The sequence below is a fragment of the Physella acuta genome, unplaced genomic scaffold (genome assembly GCF_028476545.2).
Source record: "Physella acuta isolate Inbredline_101_S28 unplaced genomic scaffold, ASM2847654v3 ptg001498l, whole genome shotgun sequence".
NCBI classification, from domain to species: Eukaryota; Metazoa; Mollusca; class Gastropoda; family Physidae; genus Physella; species Physella acuta.
The window spans coordinates 54,660-79,636 of record NW_026733013.1 but is presented as its reverse complement, the minus strand read 5'-3'; the positions used below and the strand labels follow the sequence as shown (position 1 = coordinate 79,636).

The 24,977-nt window shown below is 34.9% G+C and overlaps 1 protein-coding gene across 8 annotated transcripts; it reads left to right on the top strand.

The window, feature by feature from the left end:
* On the top strand, positions 1-24,276 carry LOC131928402 (uncharacterized). Of its 8 annotated transcripts, none has more exons than XM_059284430.1 (21): positions 1-19; positions 6,957-7,142; positions 7,880-7,936; positions 8,985-9,066; positions 9,251-9,347; positions 9,916-10,030; positions 10,794-10,918; positions 11,464-13,634; positions 13,953-14,117; positions 14,355-14,548; positions 14,936-15,097; positions 16,010-16,045; positions 16,718-16,783; positions 18,656-18,704; positions 19,908-20,059; positions 20,340-20,467; positions 20,879-20,975; positions 21,127-21,258; positions 21,584-21,670; positions 22,469-22,720; positions 23,071-24,276. In XM_059284430.1, the coding sequence occupies exons 2-21, from the start codon at positions 7,101-7,103 to the stop codon at positions 23,221-23,223; spliced, it is 4,362 nt and encodes a 1,453-aa protein (XP_059140413.1). In that variant the 5' UTR covers positions 1-19; positions 6,957-7,100; the 3' UTR covers positions 23,224-24,276. The 8 variants fall into 8 exon arrangements, with proteins under 8 accessions (XP_059140413.1, XP_059140412.1, XP_059140409.1 ...); XM_059284429.1 differs by having other exon boundaries at positions 9,916-10,045; positions 13,956-14,117; XM_059284426.1 differs by having other exon boundaries at positions 9,916-10,045.
* The last annotated feature ends 701 nt before the right edge of the window (positions 24,277-24,977 follow it).

Here is a 24,977-nt window from a genome sequence, read left to right as displayed (position 1 = left end):
GGCTTTTGAATTATGAAAGGTAGAAATATTTTCTATTTAGTGTAAAAACGTTTTGTTCAAGATCTATACTCTTGTTTATGCTTTGTTGTGATTATATTCCAATCTCCAAGCTGTTACTGTATAAGTGCCTGGTGTTGCCAAATGGCTAAATCACAGGGAAGTTTTTTTTAATAATCGAAAACAATTTTTTGTGTTGAAAGAAATTTGTTAGTTAAATGTAGACGTTGACTCACCTGAAAAATGTAATTGGTTATGTGAAAAGAAATGTTGGTATATTATGTAATGAGGGTATAATAATATTAATACTTCGTGACCGGCCATTCTATTATCTTTTGACACACAGGGGTGATACTTGATAATTTACCAATGTGGTCGTTCTAGACTTAACATTGTGCGATTTCATGACTGCAATTCATTTGTTATAGAGGCTAATAGTAATAGTAAAGCTGGTAGTGACTAGAAAGAGATTGGCCTTTTGGGAACTAGAGGCCAACGTAGTGGCAGGTAGAGGCTAACCTAGTGGCAGGTAGAGGCCGATCTAGTGGCAGGAAGAGGCCGACCTAGTGTCTTGGAGAGGCCGACCTAATGGCAGGTAGAGGCCGACCTAGTGGCAGGTAGAGGCCAACCTAGTGGCAGATTGTCATTTGCCTTCTAGCGAGTCTAGCTAGATTGTTGATTGTATGTCAGGTATATGGAAACTTTTGTTTAATAGCGAAGTAGGTAGGTTTGTTTATGTTGTACCGAATTATCCGTCCACTTGGATAACTATAACTAATATAAGAATTAGAAGCGGACATCGAACTATATTTTTCGCTTGTTACCTAACAGTAACACCAATTCATATTTTTATTACCAAAATAGTCATCCACATAGTGCAGTCTAGGAATAGAATCAACACGACAACGCCCTCAGCCCCCCCCCCCCCCCCCCCCCCTTAACAAGCCTTGTACGAAATCAATAGCTTTAAAAGATCGATAATGTTTACTGGCCTGGCGGTGCCATGAACAGCAAGTACATGCCATGTTGTTGGTGCCAGTCACAAGTGTAGGTTCGAGATTCGTCCGTCTGTCTGTCTGTCTGTCTGGTACTATGTAACCTACATCCTTGGGGTGAGGGGGGTATTAAATAACAGACTATACGTGCTGCGATAAAACAAAATGGGCTTATAAGGAAGTTCATTGTAACATTTTTTAAACTAAAGGAACATTCAGAATTATAAATAAAAACAACAAACAACTACTGCGTGTATACAGTCATTTGAGATGTGTTTACATTGGTTTTTTTCTGGTTTGTTCTGACAAAGAAATTTCCAACAGTTCACGTGATGAGTTTGTTTCAATATTGGTTTTTAATTATTTAAAACGGGCCGACCCGCGGCGTATCATACGCCGCTATTTAGTTGTTTTATTTTCTACTTTTCAGTAATTCATAATTTGTGAATTCGACAGTATCGACGCTGCCACTGAAAATATTTGCTTTAAAACACTTTCAGTAACTCGTTAAGGACGATACCCCCCCCCTTCCTTTCCCCTACCCCCCCCCCCCCCCTGAATATAAACTCCTCTTAGTTACCTCCCCTAAGTTTAAAATCGTTTCAAACTAAATTATCTGCCCCTAATAACCGTCACTAAACCCTGCTCTACGATTGTAAACATTTAGCGTGAACCACAGCTCACAAGACCATGTAGGGGTGGGGTGGTAGGGAGCGCGCTTACAGCTTGGTGTTTTCTATCGTCTCCAACAAGAGAATTATATATATAGAAGATAGAAGAAAAATTTAGCTTACAATGGTTATAAAATTGATTCTTGGTGTTAGTAGAACATGTATTACATTCACATGCCCTTTTACAGCAGCCAGTTTTATAAAGCCGCATACAAAAATAATTAAACTCGATGGGTACTAACGGATGGGGGTGTTTCAAGTCGGCGTTCAAACACTTGGTTTTATATTAGTCTGAAAATATCTATTATAATATTATTTTTTTTTATTTTTTTTACATCTAGGTTGCATAAAGCGACCATTACACTTAACACCTTATTCCAAAGTTGTAGTTATGGTCGAGCTAGTAGCTAGTAGACCACAGTCATCCTTCGCTACTTCGCAGTTCATTTATCGCGGCCTCGGTACATCGCTGGTTTTTATACTATAAATATTTTATTTACGTATTAGAAACTATTCTGCAATGTTCTAACAACATACTCGCTTATATGATGCGCTTATTGATATTAAACATACACAAAAAATGTATGTATGTTAAAAATGAGGGCATAACACTACTTCGCGGTTTTTCACTTATCGCGTCCGGTTCTGTCCCCTATTTACCGCGATATAACTGAGGGATATAAATCTATGATATAACTGTGAGATGACTATTTTCTTCAGTTTTGACATGAGTTTGGTTAGTGTTGACCTGTGATGTAGTAGCCTATAATAACAGGGGTAAAACAGCCTCCGTACCTCAAGTCCAATGTATTGACGGGTTACCGAGGTGTTTGACACATTGTCAGCCCCGTGATACACGCTTCTCGATTACACAATAAAGTAAAAAATAGCAGGTGGCCCCGTCGGTCACGCGGCGACACGGCGAGGACACCGAAGCGGCGCGGTGTGCTGTCTGGTCCCGCGCGTGTACCTGGGGCCGTGTTTGGAAACAGCTGAGACATGTCGTCTATTTTTAGCCATTGGAAAGATCTGGTAGCCCAGTGTAGCAGCTGATTAGCTGGACGAATTCTCACGAGAAGTGTGAATGGTTCGTATCGGTTGGTAGACTACACCATTCTGTTAGTTGTTCTTTCGGCTCAATGGATCGTATTGTTGCTTGTTAGCTGCTCTGGGTACATTAAGGTAGGGCACTAGATCTACTTCTCGATGTACGCATATTATTTTAGAGTAAAAGATTTCAGTGGGCTGGACTAGAATTTGTCTTAAGTTGATCCCACTTTCTTTCTTTAGAATGACTTCTCATTTGAAAATTCTAATTCAAATCGAATTGAGTATCTTTAGTGTTTGCCTCTGTGTATCACATTAACATTGTCAATGTCACTATTATTATCATTCATTATAGACAATTAGTAGTTCTACTATACTAGAACTAAACGAGTCTAGAATCTAGATCTACTACTCTAGACTAGATCTATCATTGAATATTAATTTATAAAATCAAATCGAGAGATAATTTAATACATTTTGTCACATTGTTAAGGCTAACCCCCTTGCCTAAAACTTTTTTTTAAGGTACCCCACTGTTAATGAATGAGTGTGTTGTGTTTAAGACAGTTTAATGTTTAAGTGAGTGTTACTGTTAGAATCTACAGTGTACTACTCATTATAATAAAAATGTATTTTTTTTTGGATAGGCCTACCTATTATTTATTTTATTTTTCATAGTCCTTTAGTTGCTTGATTTAGAATTAAATTACTGTACTGGTTATTCTAGTTATTACAAGATCTAGATGTATGATTTAGTTCTAGTCAACAATTTCTAGGTCTAACTTTGTAATAAATAGGCAACTAACATGTATTTTAATAATTTACAGCTAGATGAGTCTAGAGCTGGTTTATTTTAAAATGTAGTGTATTGTCACCAGCAAAATATCAAACAAAGACCTGTGGCAAATTTTAAAGCAACGGCCAATAGAGAAAGATATTAAGGCCCGAAAATGGGGATGGATCGGACACACGTTAAGAAAAGAAAAAGAAAACATCGCAAAACATGCATTGGACTGGAATCCCCAGGGGAAAAGGAGGGTGGGCCTACCAAAGAAAACATGGAAGAGAACGGTTGGGCTCTCATGGGCACAGATCAAAGGAGCAGCCCAAAACCGAGTCCACTGGAGATGTGTGGTTGCAGCCCTTTGCTCCCCAGGGGCCATAAAGGAGTGATGATGATGATGATGTATTGTCACCAGATGGTTGAGCCTAACTCATATCATCATTTTATGATCAAAGGACAAATATTGATTAGCCATATACTCATATACCATACATAAAACACCCATACCCTCTTTTATTCATGTCATATTTTCTACCCTTTAATCTTCTATATTATCTTCTGCCTACATACTTAATTAAACAGCTCTATTCTATTGAGTATCTCAGTATAGACTATAATATTTATATAAGGCAACCTCTTTCATTAAATACCAACCTCTTTCATTAATTGAATACATACCTCTTTTATTAATTAAATTCATACATTTTTTATTAATAAAATCATCCTTTCATATAGAAAGGCGACCTCTTTCATTAATAAATCCGATGGAGGCCACCTCTTTCATTAAATACAGCAAACCTTTTTCATTTCAAGCAACATTCTTCTAGTAAAAAGCCACTCTATAAAACTTATGTGCCTAAAAGTATTTATGGAATTGCAAACTGCTGTTATTACTTGACCTATTGTTAATACTATAACTTAAGAACATTAAAACAACTGTTCACTAATTTCATTTAGAAAACTCATACCTAGTTTTTTGAATACCAGCACATTTAGGCTGATTGGATTTTTGTTTTAAGGTAACATTTTGACCACATATTTACCTTGAGAGTATGGCTAGTTAATCAGAACTGATTGAGGCATCTTTATCAACCATTCAGACCTTGTAACCCTTAAGGCAAAGTTAAGGTGAATAACAAATTGTAATACTACTAAACTAGAAATAGTTCTTAGCGTGCTTGATGAAGAAAAAAATATATCGAATATTATATGTATTTTTTTTCTTTCACACAATTACTACTGAGCATGAAGCTCAACACATGTATACTTTCCTCTTTACTTAGGCTTAAATAAAACACAATAATAATCAGATAATCAGGTAATTTCCTCATAATGCAAGTATAGACAATGTCTAGGACGGTTTTTAATTATTATTAATTTTAATGAAAGCAGGTCACCTGACAACACTCTCCCAGTAAATTGTGGGGAGGGGTGTTTGTAAGTTGTAATGTTACATGTTATTTATATTTAGGACTAGTTTTAATTTCACTAAGTAAATAATTCACTACTCCACCCACCCCCGTTGATTAAATAAATTGCCTGGTGGTATTTGGGGAATTGCCTCTCAGATATAGGTGAGGGAAGGAGTATAAATTCTTCTGAAAGCAAAGTCACAGCAGAAGAGAAAGGTCATTCTATTTTTAATTAAAATACCACCTACTTTAACACGATGGTTGTAAAATACTCTTTACGACCTTGGTACATTTTTAATGTTTTTACCCTTTATATTTTTAATGAGGTGAGAAAACCTTGGAAAAATATTCGTAAAACAAAAAACATTTGGTTTTAATTTTTTTTCTGCCTGTTTTGCTGGACAGACAAATGACGGAAATGCTAGAAGTTCACCCTTTGATAGCCTGTTTATTTAGCTGTCTGTCTTTGAGAATGTTAAAGTAATAGCTTCTGTTAAAAAGAAAACTCCTTACCAAGCTGTTGTGAATTGCTTTTTGTCGTGGGTGAACTCAGCTTAACCGAGATAGTTGAAATTGTTTCTAGAGATGATGTAAATGTGTGCAGACTTTGTCCTCATTTGAGTTTAATGCTAATTTTGTGTAGACTTGGTCTACTTAAATTTAGGTGGGTGTCTAGACTTCTTAAAGTGATGTTTCCTTTCTTTGCTCACCCACATTTAACTAAAGTAAATATTCTTGTATGGCCTACTTTTACATTTAGATTAGTATTTAAGAGTTCACAGAAAAATTAAGAATATTAGGATAATTTTAAATAGTTTAAGGCTTTATTTGTTTGTTAGTAACATGTAGTTATCTGTTGCCTTGTGGTAGTTTAGTCATGAATAAAATGTAGATCCTATTAGGACAGTGACATACATGCTAGCCATGTGATAGGTGTAGCTGACCTAGTTGTCTCAGAAAAAAACAAACATGATCCTTGTCCCTACTGGTGATTGAACATTCCCAGCTGCATTAGCTCCCAAATCACAGTGAACAACTCCTGTTAAACAAATCTTTTTTTATAATGATTTTTTCTCTCCCCTCATTGCAGACCAGGTCTGTGTTGAAAGAATGTAGCCAAACCATGTCTGTGTTGAAAGAATGTAGCCAGACCATGTCTGTGTTGAAAGAATGTAATAGTCTCTTCAAGAATTCAGATGACTGTTGTAGTTGAACTTGTCCTTAATAAGAAATTCTTTGTCTCTTTTGACATAGTTTTTACATGGACTTACATAGTGCTTGCTGTATTGGCCAAATCTTACTACAAGATCAAGTGTGGGAAAAGGGTGGGGGGTGTTTGCTGTAGGCGCAGACTGTATTTAAAGAGAGGGGAGGGGGGTTGGGGGAGACTTACTCCTGGTCAGACATGCATGACTGTCACTCCCTATTTCTTTGATATAAAGGCCAGGTCTTACAACTCTTTCTTCACTTCAACTCTCTACACTACGGTGATAGCTTATATTGTATCTTTAGTAGCTTCAACAATAAAAAAAATCTGAATACTTTTATACTCATGAATTATTCATTATTGTAATAAAAGTGTCATTAGCTTAGTATATTTTATAATCCACTGTTTCATGTTGACTAAAGAGTAAGGTTTTGTGACTGAATCTTTAAACAAATCTAAAAGGCCAGAGATTTTTTTTTTTCCACTTGCAGAAAATAATCAAAAGTAATATATTTTTAAAACTATTTAATGTATTAACCAAAATTATCAAATAAAAATATTTTTTTTATTGTGTATAAGTTTAATTCAGTTAGAGAAGTGGGTTAAACTTGTTCACCCACTGAAGAGATGGTGAATCAGTTGTGTCTACAAATTGTGTTGTTTGACTGGTGTGACATGTAATGTGACAAGCCATTTGACTGTAGTCTGAAATGTGTTGTTTGACTGGTGTGACATGTAATGTGACAAGCCATTTGACTGTAGTCCGAAATGTGTTGTTTGACATGTGTGGTATGTAATGTGACAAGCCATTTGACTGTAGCCTGAAATGTTTTCCGTCCACAGATGACAAGCCATTAAAATAAATCAAGTTTAGGCTGACAGCTGTGAGAATATTCATACCCTAACTCTCCTCACGCAGACTTGAAACAATACTTTTGATTTGGAGGTTGAGAGGTCCTAGTCTATTCTAGTTTTGGTTGGGGAGGAATGGAAAATGTTCACAATGCTATAGCATGGTACCAGAAAAAGGTAGGACAATGTTTTGGTAATTTTCTCTGTTCAAGTTACTTGCTCGTTTTACTGTTTAGCAATGCAAGTCAGCAGAATATTTGTCTGCACATAAGTCTCATCCTGGTATTACCTACTTATTTACTAGTATTTAATTTAGGTTAGTTTACTTATTATATTTTGTTACAGATGTAAAAATTTTACATTTCTTGTTTAAAATACTACAAATTATCCAATTAATTCACACAGCACAGGACATTAAACTTGACTGATATCTAAATTTAGAGCAATTTGTTATAAAAAATAGTTATATATGCTTTGGTTACATTTGAGAACAAAGTGATATGAATAGGGTTTAGTAGTGTTAAAATGCTGAATGCTGTGTGAATGGTGCATTAGACATGGTGAGTGAGTTAGACATACTCGACCGTTTTCACTTAGACAATAAAATCTTGTGAAGTGTGACAAATAATCCAAAGCAAATAACAAGTGAGCTGTTATAAGCTGCAAAACAATTATGTCATTGTGCTGTCTTCTTGTGTGTATTAGATAAGATTGTCTGTGTGGGGGGGGGGGGGGGGTGGGGGGGGGCAAAATAATTTATTTTTTTACAATATAGTGTTTAATCTTGTGAATATTAATTTAATGAATTTAATATAAAGGAATTACAATTTTGTGAAGGTTGCTCTGAGTTTCTTCCAACCTTAGTTATGACACATACAATTTGATAAAAAACAACAACACATTTTCTTTGACAGATTGGATCCTATGACAAACAGCTTTGGGAGCAGTCAGTTGAAAAAAAGTTACAGAAGGTAAAATCTACTTCTTTTTAAATACATTTGTTTGATTCTGTCCATAGTGTTAGAGTATCTTGGTTGCAGATTTTTTACCTCAGTAATGCTGGGGTGTTCATTGTTTTACATCTACATACTTACTTAACATCTGGTATTGTATAGCCAACTTTAAAATAAAATAAAAAACACTATACTGTTATTGACAGTTAACAGAATGACCTGATTTTAGGAGAATTAGTAACACATAATAAGAAATGATGATTAAAATTTAAAAAAATTTAAAGGCTCCCTATTATCAGTTTTAGTCCATCCCTCAGATATAGAAACTAAGAATTTCCTCTCAGGTAAACTAGCATGACACACTTAAGACTTCCTTTAACTCTTTTTTTACCTGTGGAAATCCCAGCTGATCAAGTCTTTTAAAAGCAAATCTATTTTTAGAAAAGTAGTAATCCCTTTAAACCTGTGTTTCTGTCAGTGTTATAAAAAATACTTTGGTCTTGTATAATTTTTAAAGTTGTATTTTAAAAGTTTTTAGGAGACAAACAATTATTCCAATATTATTATTAAGAGCTTGTATGGAATTTGCAGTCAAGGCAAGCATATAATTGTTTCCTTACAATTCTACAAGTTAAATATTAGGCTGCCTATGGTTGTGTGGAACTTGGTATGTTTACTTCACCTTAACTGGCCCTTAGTAACAATAGTATGAATAAAATTTGTTTATTAACTATCTCATCCCTTACACCTAATATTTTATGCATCTTAAATGTTTTATATAAAATAAATACTCAGCAATAAAGCACCCTTTTGCTTTTTAATTTACATGATCCAATATATATATAGCAGAGTTTTTATCAGCCATATATAACCTAGATCTATTACTAACCCCATAAAACCTAGATATAGTCATGACCTAGATAGTTATCATATTTTCTTCTTAGGTTTTTTTACCTACACATGTGACTGAGAGATTTATGTAATGTGACCTATTTTATAGACCAAATTTAACCTAGATTTTTACCTGATGATACATTAATATACATTTTTACTCTCCCTATTCCAGCAACCACCTTTTGTGTTGCATAATGCCCCAAGAAAGAAGGTTCGATTAAAGACAGAATACATTGATGTTGATCTTATTCGAGGTGAGTTACCCAATTAAGATTAGGTAAAGGCTTTTTTTTTAAGTGAGTGCAAGCTTAAAAGGCATATGTGTATCTCTAGTCTTTGGATTTTGATTATGTTTCCATATTGATCTTTAACAGATTAGAAATTTTGTATTTATCATCTTATCTTGTTATTGTACAATAATGTTTATTTAAACTCTAGGCTCAACATTTGCCAAAGCCAAGCCACAGGTGCCATGGGTGTACATCACAAGGAAGGCTGTGGCTCGGGTCATGTTTTTCCCATTCTACTACAACTGGTAATGATATTGTGTCTTTTGCCTCAGTTACTTATCTATAGCTCTCACTAGATGTCTCTCATAGCTGGCATTATAGAAGAACACAGTTTTGTTCTTTGTTCTTGTATATGTTAAGTCAGATCTAAACTATTTATTTAGAAATAAAAATTTTTCTAAAAATAACATTTTAGCATATTGTTAATATTTTTTTATAAATTTGTGTTGAATATTAACTAATATTTATATTTTAAAATAGCAATTTTAAATAGATTTTAAATATTGAAGACATAGTAGTAAAATAGCATTTAAAAATGTGCAATTAAGAATTATTTATATACTTATAATACATAGCGGAATAAAATGAAATAGAATAGAAGAATGAGAAATGATAAACTAAAGTAAAATCTCAAGTAAATTCTTTTCTGAAATACAGTAATATAGTATAGTATTATTAATAAACTGAACTTAGTATATTTTTTTTCTGCATTTATTAGTACTAAAAACTAGACCATTGTGTATGTTTAATCTGTTTTTACCTGTCTACCATTTTATTAAAAAAATGAATTGATAGAGTGCTATTTTTCATCAGGTGGGTCCACCAGACATCCAAGCAGCTGTATGCCATTCTGTTGGTGCTGTACGTCTTTCAGGTTGTCACGATCATTGTTTACCTTAGAAACTTTGACCACAGCATTATGGAAGATGTAGGTATCGCTGAGGTTTGTGTGGAGATTTTTACATCAGAGATTGACCTCAGCCTGCTTGTTATGGAACGTGTTGTTTTTTTTTGTTTTGTTTTATATGTTTTTGTAATATTTTCTTTATGCTTGATATGATTTGCTTGTGTGAGAAGTCTAATTCAAACTTTGGTGTCTGTACTGTGTCGGGGTATTTTCTTGTTATAAGTTTTCTTTTGTACTGTGTCGGGTTATTTTCTTGTTATAAGTTTTCTTTTGTACTGTGTCGGGTTATTTTCTTGTTATAAGTTTCCTTTTGTACTGTGTCAGGGTATTTTCTTGTCATAAGTTTCTTTTTGTACTGTGTCGGTGTATTTTCTTGTTATAAGTTTCCTTTTGTACTGTGTCGGGGTATTTTCTTGTTATAAGTTTCCTTTTGTACTGTGTCGGTGTATTTTCTTGTTATAAGTTTCCTTTTGTACTGTGTCAGGGTATTTTCTTGTTATAAGTTTCTTTTTGTACTGTGTCGGGTTATTTTCTTGTTATAAGTTTCTTTTTGTACTGTGTCAGGGTATTTTCTTGTTATAAGTTTCTTTTTGTACTGTGTCGGGGTATTTTCTTGTTATAAGTTTCCGTATTGGACTTCTATTGCTTTTTTGGTGTTTAAAAAAATACCTAAATAAAAAATGTAACATAAGGTAAATGCAAGAAAGTATGTACTGGTGTGCTAGGATGTTTGTTTAGTTTATAAGAACAGTTATGTTTCAGTCCAATGTGTTTGTTATTCCAGGAGCTTTCATTCACTGAGGTCATCCTGCCAACTATCCTAATGTTCCTGCTGTGTCTGATCCACTCCCAAACAGTCTTGGCCCACATCAGTCATAAACCCCCAAAGAGAACAAAAACAATTTCAGGGTAAGTTTGTTTAATAACTCATTTCAATTGATGATTTGATAGCATTTCTTTAATTTCTGTGATAACTTACTTCGCTTGTTTAATTTGACAAGTTTATATATAAATTTATAAATATTGACAGTAATTAGCCTATTAATTGACAATTATTCACTTGTTGAATGTGTTTTATTGAAAACACTTGCAATGTGTTGTACTGATAACTTGAATGTGTTTTTTTGACAACAGTTTCTATTTTTTGTTACTGAAATAGCAGTTTCCATGTGTTCATGTATTACAGTATTTACAGTTGAGTACTGTTACACTAGTGACTGTGCAGCACATTATAAAAGATCTTTGTAGTATGCTTTTCTTTTAGTTTTATATTTTCATAGTCTGTGCTTAATAATTTAAACAGATAATATAATAGCATGATTTTTTTTTTCAATTAAAAAAATTTCCATATTTAAAAAATAATTCACCTAGATGTGTATATGTATTAATATGTCATTACATTTTACAAATATTTCAATATTGAATTATTTTTCTGATTTTTTATTTTCACTCAGGGTAACAAGGAAAGCTCGCCCTAAGAAAGTCTCTCGCAAAGGTCGCACATCAGGCAACAACAGCACCTGCCCGGAAGATGGAGGCAACACAGACACATCCAAGTCTTCTAAGAGCAGAAACCCAGGCTCGTCTGAGAATCAAGCGGCTCCCTCTGGCAGTGCTAAACCAGACAGTGAGAAAGTTGACGAGCCTGCACCCTGTCCGCTGGACATGGAGAAAAACTTAATGTCAAGGGCAGTCAGTGATTATGATCTGAAACCTGTGACCAGTTCCACTAAAAATGTCACACCGCCCCGCCATGACCAGCCTAGACAGACAGACAGGCACCTCAGCTTTAATGACTACAGAATTACTCCATCAGAGTCTGCGTCGTCACGCAGTGGTGCGTGGGGGCACGGTCGGCCTGACCCAACACACGCTGTGCACAAGACAAAGTGTAGCCACAACTTGTTAGCCAGCATGCCCAATGTTTTAACAGTGGAGAAGGTCTGCCGGGATATAGGCGTCCAGAGCGACAATGACACAGAGGATGGGGACAACGATGTGGGGGTCAAGTTTAAAAAGTCTGACCAGCGGTTGGGCAGGGATAGCTCTAGTCACAGGGATTGTGGTGTCCAGTTTAACACGCCGAGTCACGTGACACACACAAACTCTGCTCCGGTTGGCTGTGTATGTCACACACCTGCCGCTCATGTCAGTTTTGCATCCTGCACAAACACTACTGCACAGGGTTTAGTCAGTCATAAAGTTCACAAAAATTCTTCTTCACCTGGTCCAGTCACCTGTGCATGTAACACACATCCTACTATTCAAGTCAGCCATGCACGTCACGTCAACTCTACTTCACCTGGTCCAGTTTGCTCTGTGGGTCACCCGGCTGCAGTGGATCAAGTTAGTCCTGTGTCTCACACAAGCTCTACTGTACGTGGTGGGGCTTGTGCTGACAACTATGAGGATTGTGATTGTTTAGATGTGATGAAATCATGTTCAAGTAATGAAAGGCTGCAAGAGGAGAGGCCTGATTCACATTCAGGAAGTTCATCTTTAAAATCAGCAACACAGTGTCATGAAAGTAGCTGCAGTCTATGTTTCAATGACGGGTTTGTTCAGTGCTCTGTTGAGCCTTCAGACAGTCTTCACGAGAGAGGGTGTGGTTCTTTAGATAAGAGCCCTGACCGTGACCTTGGTTTAGATAAGACACTGTCCAGCAGCCCTGAGAGGGTTGGCCCAGCTACAGGTGCTGAGGTGGATCTCTCTCCCCTGCTGTCTAAACACACTGAACTGCTGGTGTCCAATTCCTCCAGTGGTGTGGCAGATGTAGGGGCCACCTCGTCAGACCTTGCGGTAAAAAAATGCCAGCACTGCCATGACACTGACAGAGACCTGTGTTACCAGAACCTTCACCCCTGCACCGCTGTTGACTCCAAGCTAGCGGCAAGGTCAAGGTCTGCTCACGCCATCTGTGTGTCAAATAGACCCTCGTCTTGCTGTTCCAGACAGAACGGGTTCAAACAGCCAAGCTTTAAACCCAACCATGTCAAGTTCTTCAAGCAGGACTGTGAGCCACCTTATTCCCGCAGCTGCCCTGATGTGTCCTCTAGGCCCCCAACCTGCTTGGAACAAGCTCCCCAACCAGCTCAGCAAGAACCAAAGAAAACACTCTCCGAGACCTCATCGCAGCTGCAGTGCTTCTCCGATGAGATTGTCCAGGAAATACTCAACCAGGAGACACTAAGAGAAATGAGCTGTAGCTCCCTTCTGCAGCACTCAGATTTGGAGAATTCCTCATCCTCTTTCAGTCATCTCTCAAACTCGTCCTCTTCCATATCGTCACTGTCATCATCCTACAGAATTGACCGCCAGCCTGTGTCATCTCCGTCCTCTCTCGCCCACTGCCTGCAGTGCTGTCCCCACCACCATATGCTAGAAACTCAGTCAGGACATAGCTTTACCGACCCCCATATGTCCACCAGTAGACTGGACAACCTCCTTGATGAGAGCCTGGAGCAGATCAACATGTCTGATGGGGAGAGGCCATCAGATGTGTCCAACTACAACCCATCTGACTCGGATGCTGAATCTGATGCTCCCATAGACACAGATGCCCTAGGCAAACTTGAGGAGAAATGGAAAAGACTTAGATTTCAGGAACAAGATGTTGCCAATGAAAGTTAGTGTTGTTTTCTATGCATTAGTGAAACCTTTTATTTGTTGTTATAAAATATTCCAGTTTGTCAATGTAAATTGACAAATCAAGGTATATGCTGTTTTTTTAAAACCATTGTTATTGGAATTTTTAAAAAGTACAATGCTTCATTTATACATGTTTGTATGGTCTGCAGTAAATTGTATCTGACTACCCAGGTTTTAAAGTCTAGGTATACTGTGGAGATCTAGAATGACTAGGCAAACATTCATACATTTGGACAGACACAACCACTTACATGAGCTCAGGCAATGTTTCATGTAATGCAAATTCTGATTTCAGCAGAACTGATAGATCCAGCAGTTATTCCCCCTTCGTTGCTGTCCAAAACGGGCGTGGCACCAACAAAAGGTGCTGCAAGTCCCAGATCTGTTGTGGGTATTTTAACAAGAAAACCCTCTCCCCTCAAGGACCTGGCTATTGGAAGAGTGGCCAACAATTCTTCAGGTTTGTGAATTTTGTGAGTCTGCAACATTATCCAGGTAGTTATCTGCCTGAAACCATAATGTTAACCACTCTATTTAATTTTTTTTTGCCTAGTTTGCTTTTAAACGAGCTATACGTACATTTTGCTGTAACATTTTAAAAGTCGATTTATGTACATTTTACTGTAAAATTTTAAAAGTCGATTTATCAATCACAATGTCTCTAAAAGACTTTGACATTAAAAAATAATGTCTACAGGAAGTGAAGCAGAGGTGAATGATTCCCGTAACCAGCTCCGCAGGAGGCGACGGGCATCAGGCACTACTGGTGAGAGTAGTGAAAGCAGAGGTCGAAATGTTCCCAATTCATTAGGGCTCCATGCGAGTGATGGCAAACATGTGAGCTCCTCAGAGAATGAGGCAGGGGCCCACACACCTGAAGGCTCTAACAAGGTAAGAATTGTATCTTTCTGTCCATTTTTTTATCATTGTATGGCTATGTGAATTCTCAACACACTGGTCAAGTCATGATGGGACATCTCTGAATCTAATCACAACCTGAGTTTCTTGGGTAATGTCCCACCATTCCCAGTTAAAAAAATATATTTATATAGAAAGTATACTTTAACTGTTGTCATTGCCCCCCCCCCCCCCCACATTAGAGAGGAACCTGATCTCAACTAGTTATGGAATCATAGCATAAGATTCAAAACTTACTATGTTCTCTCTCGTGTACTGTTGTAAGAGTGTTGTGTGGTGTCTTTTTGTATTTGTATATACGCTATATATCATGGTGGTGTAGTTGTTTCTTATCATAAGGTACAATGATTTTGTTTTCAGGCCACCATGAGCTCAGAAGAATGGGAGGATCACATGCAGTCAGATGAGACGACCTCCTCCGCCTACTCCAGCAGTTGTGGTGGCAACAGTGACTCTGGGGAGGAGGAGGAGAAGACAGACTACACCACCAGCACCCTGCATGTCATCAACCTCTTACAGCCGGTAACACATCATTTGTTTTTTTTTATTCTTTCTTAGATGCATGATTGTAAGTACATGTTCTCGCTCTTTCTACTTAGAGGCTCTTTTTAGTGTTGTTCTGAGGTAATTCGTTTAAGGAATTAAATAAAGAAACCCATCTGAATACACCCATTGCAAGCTGAAGTAGAAGTCTTTAGTGTTGTGAACAGTATAAAAATATATATTATCAGTCTCAAACTATTGTAAAATATACACATATTATACATATACTGCCCATATAGATGTTTAGGTACCTTTTACCAAAGTTGTATTTTCTCTCAGCATACTGTGGATTTTATTCTGTAAAATTGGTTGGTGGTAGCATCTGCTATATGTTAGTGTGTCCCAAGCCTTAGTGTGCTTACCTTCTGCATGCGTGTATAAACAGATTTTGTTTGCTTTTTTAAAAATTAAGTGCATGGATTTGCATTTCTAGTGAGAAAATCAAACACCTTGACGTTCAAGACTTGTCCAACAAGTTTTTTCTTACTTGAAAAAGAACATTAAAAAACTTTTTCAGTCGGGGAAAGGATAACGTTGAGATTTCTTCATTATCTTGAAGATTTTTCTGAAGTAGAAGGTTCTGGATCATAGCAGTTAAACTAAGTTTTGGTTAAATAACAAGACTTAATTGTAGATCACTTAGATAACTTCTGCTTTTAAATAAAAATTTGTTCTGTATTCTTTATTTGATTATGTTTACTGAATAATTAAGTTAATATTTAATGCACCATGGTCTTGTGTTCCACATAATATAGTTTTGACAAACATCTACTGTGAAATTATTTTGTATTATAAATTTACAATAGGCCCTGGTGCATATAACTTCAGGTTTGCCAATTTGGCTTGTTTTAATTGTTTAGTTTACATTTTTGCACTTTCTCCCAATATAAGGGTTTGCAGCCTGGCTGCCTGCCTCAGTCAACCCAGGTATTGTTTAATTAATATCCTTACACTTAATTATGCCTTCACATGTGCTGGGACTTTTGACTAATTACAACATGGCAGCATGTTAGCTTTCTTGTTAGTGAAAATCTTGTGCAAGTTTGCTCATTTAGTTACAGCCAACACGAGAGAGCGGCTATTTTTTGCAGCTTTTTAATCAACCCTTTTGTTGCTGCAGTTCTTCTGTATTAAGTTGCAGGGAGTTGCTGGGTGTGGATTGTCTTATTGCAGTTTTTTATTTTTTATTTTTTCATTTCCTGAAACTGGCAGTCATTAACATTTCTCACTGCATGTTTTTTTTTTCCTCATCACTACTTGTTTTTTTTTTTCATTTGGTATATTTTGCTCCTTTAGCTAATTGGCAGCTTATCACTCCCTACCCCCACTTACCCTAACTCTAAATGTATTACTATTATGATGGGCTCCACCACTTTAGATATTTTAAGCTAGGTTTGATCAGTATAAAGAGCTACCAATACTAGGAAGCAAGTCTGATATCTAAGAAAGTTAACATATATGTGTGTTTATATGTTTGGGGGATACAACCAGCCCATCTGAAAGCCTCACAATGGAAACACCAAAAAAAAAACAGCTTGTCATAGCACTTGTTGATGTTTTTATGAATATTTTTTTGAAATTTTATATTTTTTTAAACAGACAGCCAATGGATTGTTACCCCCAGGTTGTACGACCAATGCGAGCATCCTTTATCGCAAAATACAAGTACTAAGTCTTACAAGATTTTTATTTCACCATATTTATTTTTTCCTCCTATATTCGAATTTGTACTGCTACTTTTTTCTGTAGAGGTGGAAAAAAACAAAACCATGGAAATTTTACCATCTTTAATGACCTGGTGTAGGTGCTAGAAACTAACACACTTCAGTGGTACATTTTACTCATTCAGTGATTTAGACTGCAAGTGTGATTTTTTAAAAACTTTTTTTTCTTTAATTTTCAATTTAATTCTCACAGATGTAACGGCTAGATTAACAACTTTAAAAATGTATGCTATTGATTAAAGCAGTGACTTAATTTAAAAAAATAATTAATCTGCTAGTTTAGATATTTAAATAAGCGGTAGCTGTTTGCAGCTATTTTTAAGTTCTAAATGTTTAAATAAGTTAAGTTCTAATAATGATTATTTTCATAAGTGCTAACATAAAAGATCATTTGATAACTGGATAATTAAGTGCAAATGATAATTAATGGCTATATCATGGTTAATTTGATTATTAATAACATTTAAAAAAAATGTATGCCTCATATTAAATTATCATAAAAAATTCTTAGTTGTAAAGTTTTACCTTAAAAAAAAAAAAAAAAAAAAACTGCACATTCTGTGCTTACATTTATTCTGCAAAATATAAAAAAAACACCTTTATGATTGAACTGTGTAACCCATGGCACTACAATTTTAAAGGGTACACCTTCTTCTGTATGCATCTTAAAATCTCTACCTGCGATGCTCCAGTTTGCTGAAGTAACGCACAAGCTTCAATGCACTAAAAATAACAAAACTTTCTGGTCATACTTCTTTAATCGTTTTTACCATCCAACTCAACTGCACCAAGGTATTGGTTATGGACAAAAATAGTTAGGTAAACATGGCTAGTTAATTTCCCACAAGACTGATTTCATGCTGTTTATTGAGGTGATAGCTTGGCAAGAGCATTTATTATTCATGGTATCAAGTTTAATATAGCTTTGGGCAAGGCACATGTTTGGCAAGTTGCATTTATTATTCCTGGTACCTTAAGTTTAAAATAGCTTTGGGCAATCCAAAAGAATTCAAACTAATTCCCAAACCTGGCAAAACTTAAAGATATAAACAAAGTCCCAGAACCTGGATACCCTGTGTTTATACCCACTTCCTTGATTATTTTTTTAATGTCATTCTTTTTAGATGACCTGGGACCTTCATCCTAATAGTTTGTGTTTGTTCTTGATAGAAATATTTAGTTTCAATATTTTTGGCCTGTTAGATGTGTTGGCTGTAAATATCACTGTTTAAATGTTAAAATAATTTACACATAATGGAAGCTAAATTAATATGGTGCATGTCTCTATATAAAATATTGTCTTCTAATTACCAAACCAATCAATAAATAGACTGGCTGAAACATGTATATTGCCTAACCTCTCTCTCCTGCTATATTGGCATATAAAATTATTAAAATGATATTATTAACAGGTTGTCTGTTGATAGTAAGGTTATTTTGTTGTGGAAAAAAATTAATTAGTAAAATATAATCTGCTTTTTTATTATTTGCACAAAAGTTGTGGTAGTAAATGTAGCTATTATAACATGTGTACATTTAGTTTTTTGATTTCTTTGATTAACTTGCCTAGATGTATCGCTATTGCTTCACTTTTTTAAAATTTAAAAGTGCTTCTAAAAATATTTTATTTCTTTACAGATTTTATTTCTTAGTACATTTAAAATTAGATTTTGATTTAAATTATTAAATTATTTTACCTAAATCATATGAATGGAGTGGTGGGAAAATTTTGAATGGATATTTGACATTTTATTATTCTATTATTGTTCTATCAGTAAAAGCCTAACTTGTTTTCTGGTTTTCTTTTAAACAGCAAAGTGGATCACCAACCAGCTCTGGAACTATTACCCAGCCAGATAAAGGTTTTTATAATTTTTTTATGTTTTAGCCATGTTCTTTTATTGATTTAAAAGTTGATGCATTATATCTAGAAACATAAAGAAAGTTGGGTGACTACAGTGTGTCCTACAAAGTAAAAGTCTTTAAATCCATCCACTGTTTCACACTTATTTCACACACTCAACTCTAGTCTAGGTGTACATGTATAGTATTACAAAAAAAAAGATATCTTCCTTTAACTACAAATATGACATGAAAAATTCACCAATTCCTAGCTATCACAACACTGATTCAACCATCTCAGCAAATTGCTATATTTCCCTTCTATTAATCTCTTTGTTTAAAACACAACAATGCCATCTCTACTGCTGCTAGTGTATCCTAATATTTCCCTACCATCCCCTCAGTTGGCTGGCACTAATCAGCACACACCTGGGCTTTTTTGTGTTCACAATATAACATCTGTCTGATAATGGGTGTGCTCATCTCTATGTAAACCTTAGGTTTTGATCACATGCTCTGTCTGTGTATAAGATAAGACTGCCTCTCTATGTAAACCTTAAGTTTTGATCACAATACAGTTGCTCTGTCTGTGTATAAGATAAGACTGCCTCTCTATGTAAACCTTAAGTTTTGATCACAATACAGTTGCTCTGTCTGTGTATAAGATAAGACTGCCTCTCTATGTAAACCTTAAGTTTTGATCACAATACAGTTGCTCTGTCTGTGTATAAGATAAGACTGCCTCTCTATATAAACCTTAAGTTTTGATCACAATACAGTTGCTCTGTCTGTGTATAAGATAAGACTGCCTCTCTATGTAAACCTTAAGTTTTGATCACAATACCTCGGGCAGATGAGGCTCGTTAGCTGGGGACAGCCACTCTTCTAGGAGAGACAACTCCAAAATTAAACAACTGCTGCCTTGTAGTTTGTTCTTGGTTGGACAAAGGCTATGGAAGCAAATCCAAAAAGAAAAGCAGGCTGAAATCGGAGTCAATGGCCTCAATGGCGCATAACCAGTTGACATGTAACGCTTAATTGTGTTGGAGGCGTGGTCAAGTCGGCAAAAAGCTCATGGTTGATAAATTCGAACAGTTTCGAGTTCAACCCCACTGGCAGATAAATCTCGATCCCCTTCAACACTAATAATTAAGAACGAAGAAGAAGAAGATCACAATACAGTTGCTCTGTCTGTGTATAAGATAAGGCTGTTGTTTCTCCAGTTTCCTGCGTCATCTGGGAGGGCAATGACTGCAAGAAAGTGGACCTGACAGCATTGGACATTGGCTGGGCTATCATAGACAAGGTGGATAGTCTTCCAGAGTCCTCAGATTATTTTCTCATTGGGCTTTTGTTTTCTGTACTGATGGGCTTGGTAAGTTTTTCTAACCACTTTTATAATGACTAAATAGAGTTTTAATGAACTGAGATTTAAAATAGATGTCATTAGTTAGTATAAGGTTGAGTTATGATGTATAACATTGCTAATTTAGACTGATAGGGATATCATCATATAGGAAACCTGTTCTGTTAAATTACTGTTAGTGCACGTTAGTGCTAAACTAGATCACCCATTGCACATCTATCTACACATGTTGTTTGAGGCCTATTTTTTGCATGTTTTATGACTTCGGTTAACCTTTTGTTTTGTTTAGGTACCTCTTGTGTTCAGAATTTTTGTAAACAAGGAGACAGCCCGCTGGGAGGACTTTGTCACTTGGTCTGGGTTATTAGCTCAGCTCTCAGAGATCCCAGCATTAATTTGCAACACTTATTCCTGGAGGTGAGCTTTTGATTATTATTAGCACAGCTGTCAGACTACTTAGTTTCTTGTTCACACCTGAACACATAAATTACTTTATGTATATGATTTTCCCTCAAGAGTCCGCTAATTTACCAATTTTTTTTATTGTAGCCAAAATATAAATGTTTTATAAAACTCAAATATTTTATGTTTTATTGGAAAAAAAATAGTTCTTAAATAAAATCTGATATAATTTTATGTGTAACATTTCCCCTTGAGTTTGCTAACTTAATAAACAAAATTTTTAAAATTGTAGACAAATATATAAATTTTGTATGACACTGTCTAATCTTTTGTATTGTATTGGAAAAAATAATATATGTTATATCATGATTTACATCAATTTTATAAATATTGAATAAATATCATGTGAAATGTGTGCATTTGCAGGCAATACCTTCTTATGATTAACGGCATCCTACAAAGATTTTTCCTGAGTCTGATCTTTTTCTTCTTGTTGTCAGTTGCTGACCGCACCTTTAAACAGGTAAATAACCATCACTTACTCCCATTTGGGATTTCTTGTTTACTACTTAAATCTGTATGTTAAGTAATTAATATAAATATTTGTCCATGTAGTTTTTTTTTTTACATTGATCATGTAATTGTTTTAATTTATTTTACACATTTTTTTACAGCGCCTTTTGTATGCCAAGCACTTTAGTTACTTAACTTCATCCAGAAGAGCTCGCAAGTTTTCCATGCCCCATTTCAGACTAAACAAAGTGCGCAATATCAAGATCTGGCTCTCCCTGAGGTCTTATCTCAAGGTAAATATTACAGTATAGCTGAATTAGTCTGAATTAGTTCAAGGTAAATATATCAAACTATGATTCATTTAGGAAAGCACCTAGATTAGAATAGTTAAAAATGATAAATATTTACCAGTCATTTTCAGTACTTAACTATAATAACAGGCTAGATTCTGCAATTTTGACTTCAGTGTGTTAGCCAACAACTATGTAACATGTAGATTTTATATAGTAATAGTTTTATATCTGTTAATTATATTTTACATGCTGTTCTTTTGAGAAATTTTAGAAAGTGACAATGGCAAGTTGTCTTAATGATTGCTATGGTTACATTTGTTTTCAGCGTCGAGGTCCTCAGAGATCTGTGGATGTCATCGTGTCTGCCTGTTTTTTATGTGCCATTTGTACAGTCTGTCTCATATCTTTACAGGTGAGATTGTCATTTTTTATTATATGTTAGTTTGATCTATTACCTGGGAACAAATTGGTATTTATGAAGCATACTGTACCCAAGGTTTTTTCTAAGTTAAAATTGCATTTCACATTATTTAATGATTATGGAAGAAAGTTTTATTCAATTTGTCTTCTCACTAACCTTAAAATTAAAATAAATAAAACTAAAGCTTTAAAGAATTTAGTAATATACTTCTACAAATTACATAATTTACAGATGAACACAGTTCAAAATGAAGATTATTTTACAAGGCTTAAATTATATTGAATTTACCACATGAAAAATTAGTCATTTCCTTTTTGAAATACGTTCTTGAAATGACTCTTAGTTTAAGAATTAAAAACTAATTAGTGCTATAAAATTAAAATACTCTATATATTGTTGTATATGTAATATTCAAATGTATATTTTAAGGCATTTTCCTTTATTGACATAGTACATAGGGCCTTGACATTGTAAAATAGAAATAAAAATAATTTACCACCCAATTTGTAAAAAAATGTAAAAATAATGATTATTGGAGAAAATCTAGAAACCAGATTTGAACAAAGACATTCAAACAGTAAGCTACAGTAGGATGACTATACTACCAAAAGATCAACTACTTATATAATTGTGTTTTAGATGTTGAAAGAAATAGAGAGCTACTACTTATATGATTGTTTGTTTCAGATGTTGAAAGAAACAGAGAGCTACTACTTATATGATTGTTTGTTTCAGATGTTGAAAGAAACAGAGAGCTACCTCTACTACTTATATGATTGTTTGTTTCAGATGTTGAAAGAAACAGAGAGCTACCTCTACTACTTGTGTAACTGGGAACTGATGGTATGGTGCATTGCCCTGGGTGTGTTCCTCATGCGCTTCATGACAGTGGGCCTGAAGATCAACAAGAAGTATCGCAACCTATCAGTGCTGATCACAGAGCAGATCAACCTGTACCTGCAGATGGAGCAGAAGCCTCACAAGAAGGAGGAGCTGATACTGGCCAACAATGTGCTGAGGCTGGCTGAGGATTTACTCAAGGTTGCCTTTGGTTTTTTTTAGTAGCTTTTTGTTTCATTTCATAGACATGAAGCATTGAGCGGAGTTAACCAAACAAAGTTCAGTTGCTTTGCTAGTATTTCTGATAAAGATTATTCAGTCAAGATTGGAGTAGGGTTAAATATTTAGTTGAAGTATTTTATATTTGCTAGACAAAAAATTTGTCTTTTATGCCAATCAAGTAACAAAATGTTCCAAAGTATTTAGTAGTAAATAATAAAACAAAAATATAACCTAGCTGTTAATTTCACAAGTAGATTAACTTTTTCTTGAAAACCACTCACACTTTACCCAGATTAAGATTTTACAATGATATTTTGTTCACTATTAAGGAACTTGAGAGCCCGTTCAAGATTTCTGGTTTCTCTGCCAATCCTCTGATCTACAACATCATGAGAGTGGTAGTGCTGTCAGCCTTCTCTGCTGTGCTGACTGAAGTCTTGGGATTCAAGCTGAAGCTTCACAAGATCAAGCTTAAAGGCTGATTGCCTTGGAGGGGGACACTTCTCTCCATCTTAGCCATCTTGCCACAGGAAACAGGCATCAGTTGAACTGAGACATTGAACAGGTGTTAATTGTGTGCAGTGGACCGCAAAGCAGGTGTCACCTGGATACAAGGGGACAGCAGGTGTTGGGTTGGTGCTACCTGTATGAAGGCATAAACTAGCTGTTTGTGTTGACTATAGGGCAGTCTCTGTCTGATGGTGTAGCCAAACTAACTGCTAAGCAGTAGAATATTGGTATAAAACTGTATACACATTTTTTTTTGGACGTAGTTGTACTTGGTTCGACAACTTATACTTAAAACGTGTTAAACTTTTCAGTTTAGAGAGGTTTTAATTATCGATATAAGATCCGACATATAAAACCTCAAAGTAGATATCCACCCACCTGTTTTAGAGATGGGGTAGGAATCTGTTTTCTAACATGAATCCTCTAAAAATAGATTGCAATAATCGTGAGCTTCTATAAACCATAAAAAATATTCTTAAAAAGAAACAACATGCAGTTCTAATTTAAAAACAAAGAATTCACATAAAAAAGAAGCTTCACTGGGAGTTGAAAAATACACATATTGAAAGAATATCTGAAAATGGGTCACAAATTCAGTACATTTTCATAGCACATATTGCTGCTACAAACTACAAAGGTTGATTTATTTAAAATAAAAATTTCCCTTTTGAATAACTTAGATTGAATATAAAGATTTTGATTAAATTAAAAACACACTGCTGCCAACAGGTATGTGTGAATTGGTGTGATCTTGCAAGGGTTATATTCTTAGTTTGTGTTGACTTAGAATATATAGATAGGAGACCCATGTCACACAGATGGCTAGCTGAACTGTTCAGTGGTATTACAGTCAACTGGTCCTCTTTGGTAGGCTTGCTGAGCTACTGTCTTTTAAGCGATCAATATTTTCAATAAATAAATGGAAGGCTCATTTCTTTTTCATAACCTGTATTTATTGTGGTATTTTTTTTATTTCAGAAAACAGTTGCGATTTTAACACATTTAAAAAAAAAATTTGGAACCAAAATTTTGTTTTAGTAAATCTTAAGTTACATTTTTATTTGTTTAAAGAGTTGTGGTTACATTTTTTTTTCAGTGTAATTTTGTTAGCTGACAAACCTGTTGTTCATTTTTATTTTTTTATTTTGATCATATGGCAGTTATAAGAAGTTTTACAACTCTTCAGTTTATGAATATGTGAGGCAATCCTTGAAAGTTGAAAACATTTGGCATTTTGGTTAACTTAGCTAACTATTGACATTTTAAAACAATTTTCTGTTTGACAAAACTTTTGTCCTTTTTTGGTTCTATTGTTTTGAATAACTGCCCAAGATTTTGAAAACTTTTAAACAAGTTACCAAGATTTGTATAACTTTTTCTTTTGTTTGAAAACTTTTAAACAAGTTACCGAGATTTGTATAACTTTTGCTATTGTTTGAAAACTTTTCAACAAGTTACCAAGATTTGTATAACTTTTGCTATTGTTTGAAAACTTTTAAACAAGTTAACAAGATTTGTATAACTTTTGCTTTTGTTTGAAAACTTTTAAACAAGTTCCCAAGATTTGTATAACTTTTGCTATTGTTTGAAAACTTTTAAACAAGTTAACAAGATTTGTATAACTTTTGCTTTTGTTTGAAAACTTTTAAACAAGTTCCCAAGATTTGTATAACTTTTGCTATTGTTTGAAAGCTTTGTGTAGTTGTCCAATGCTTGTGATTGTCTG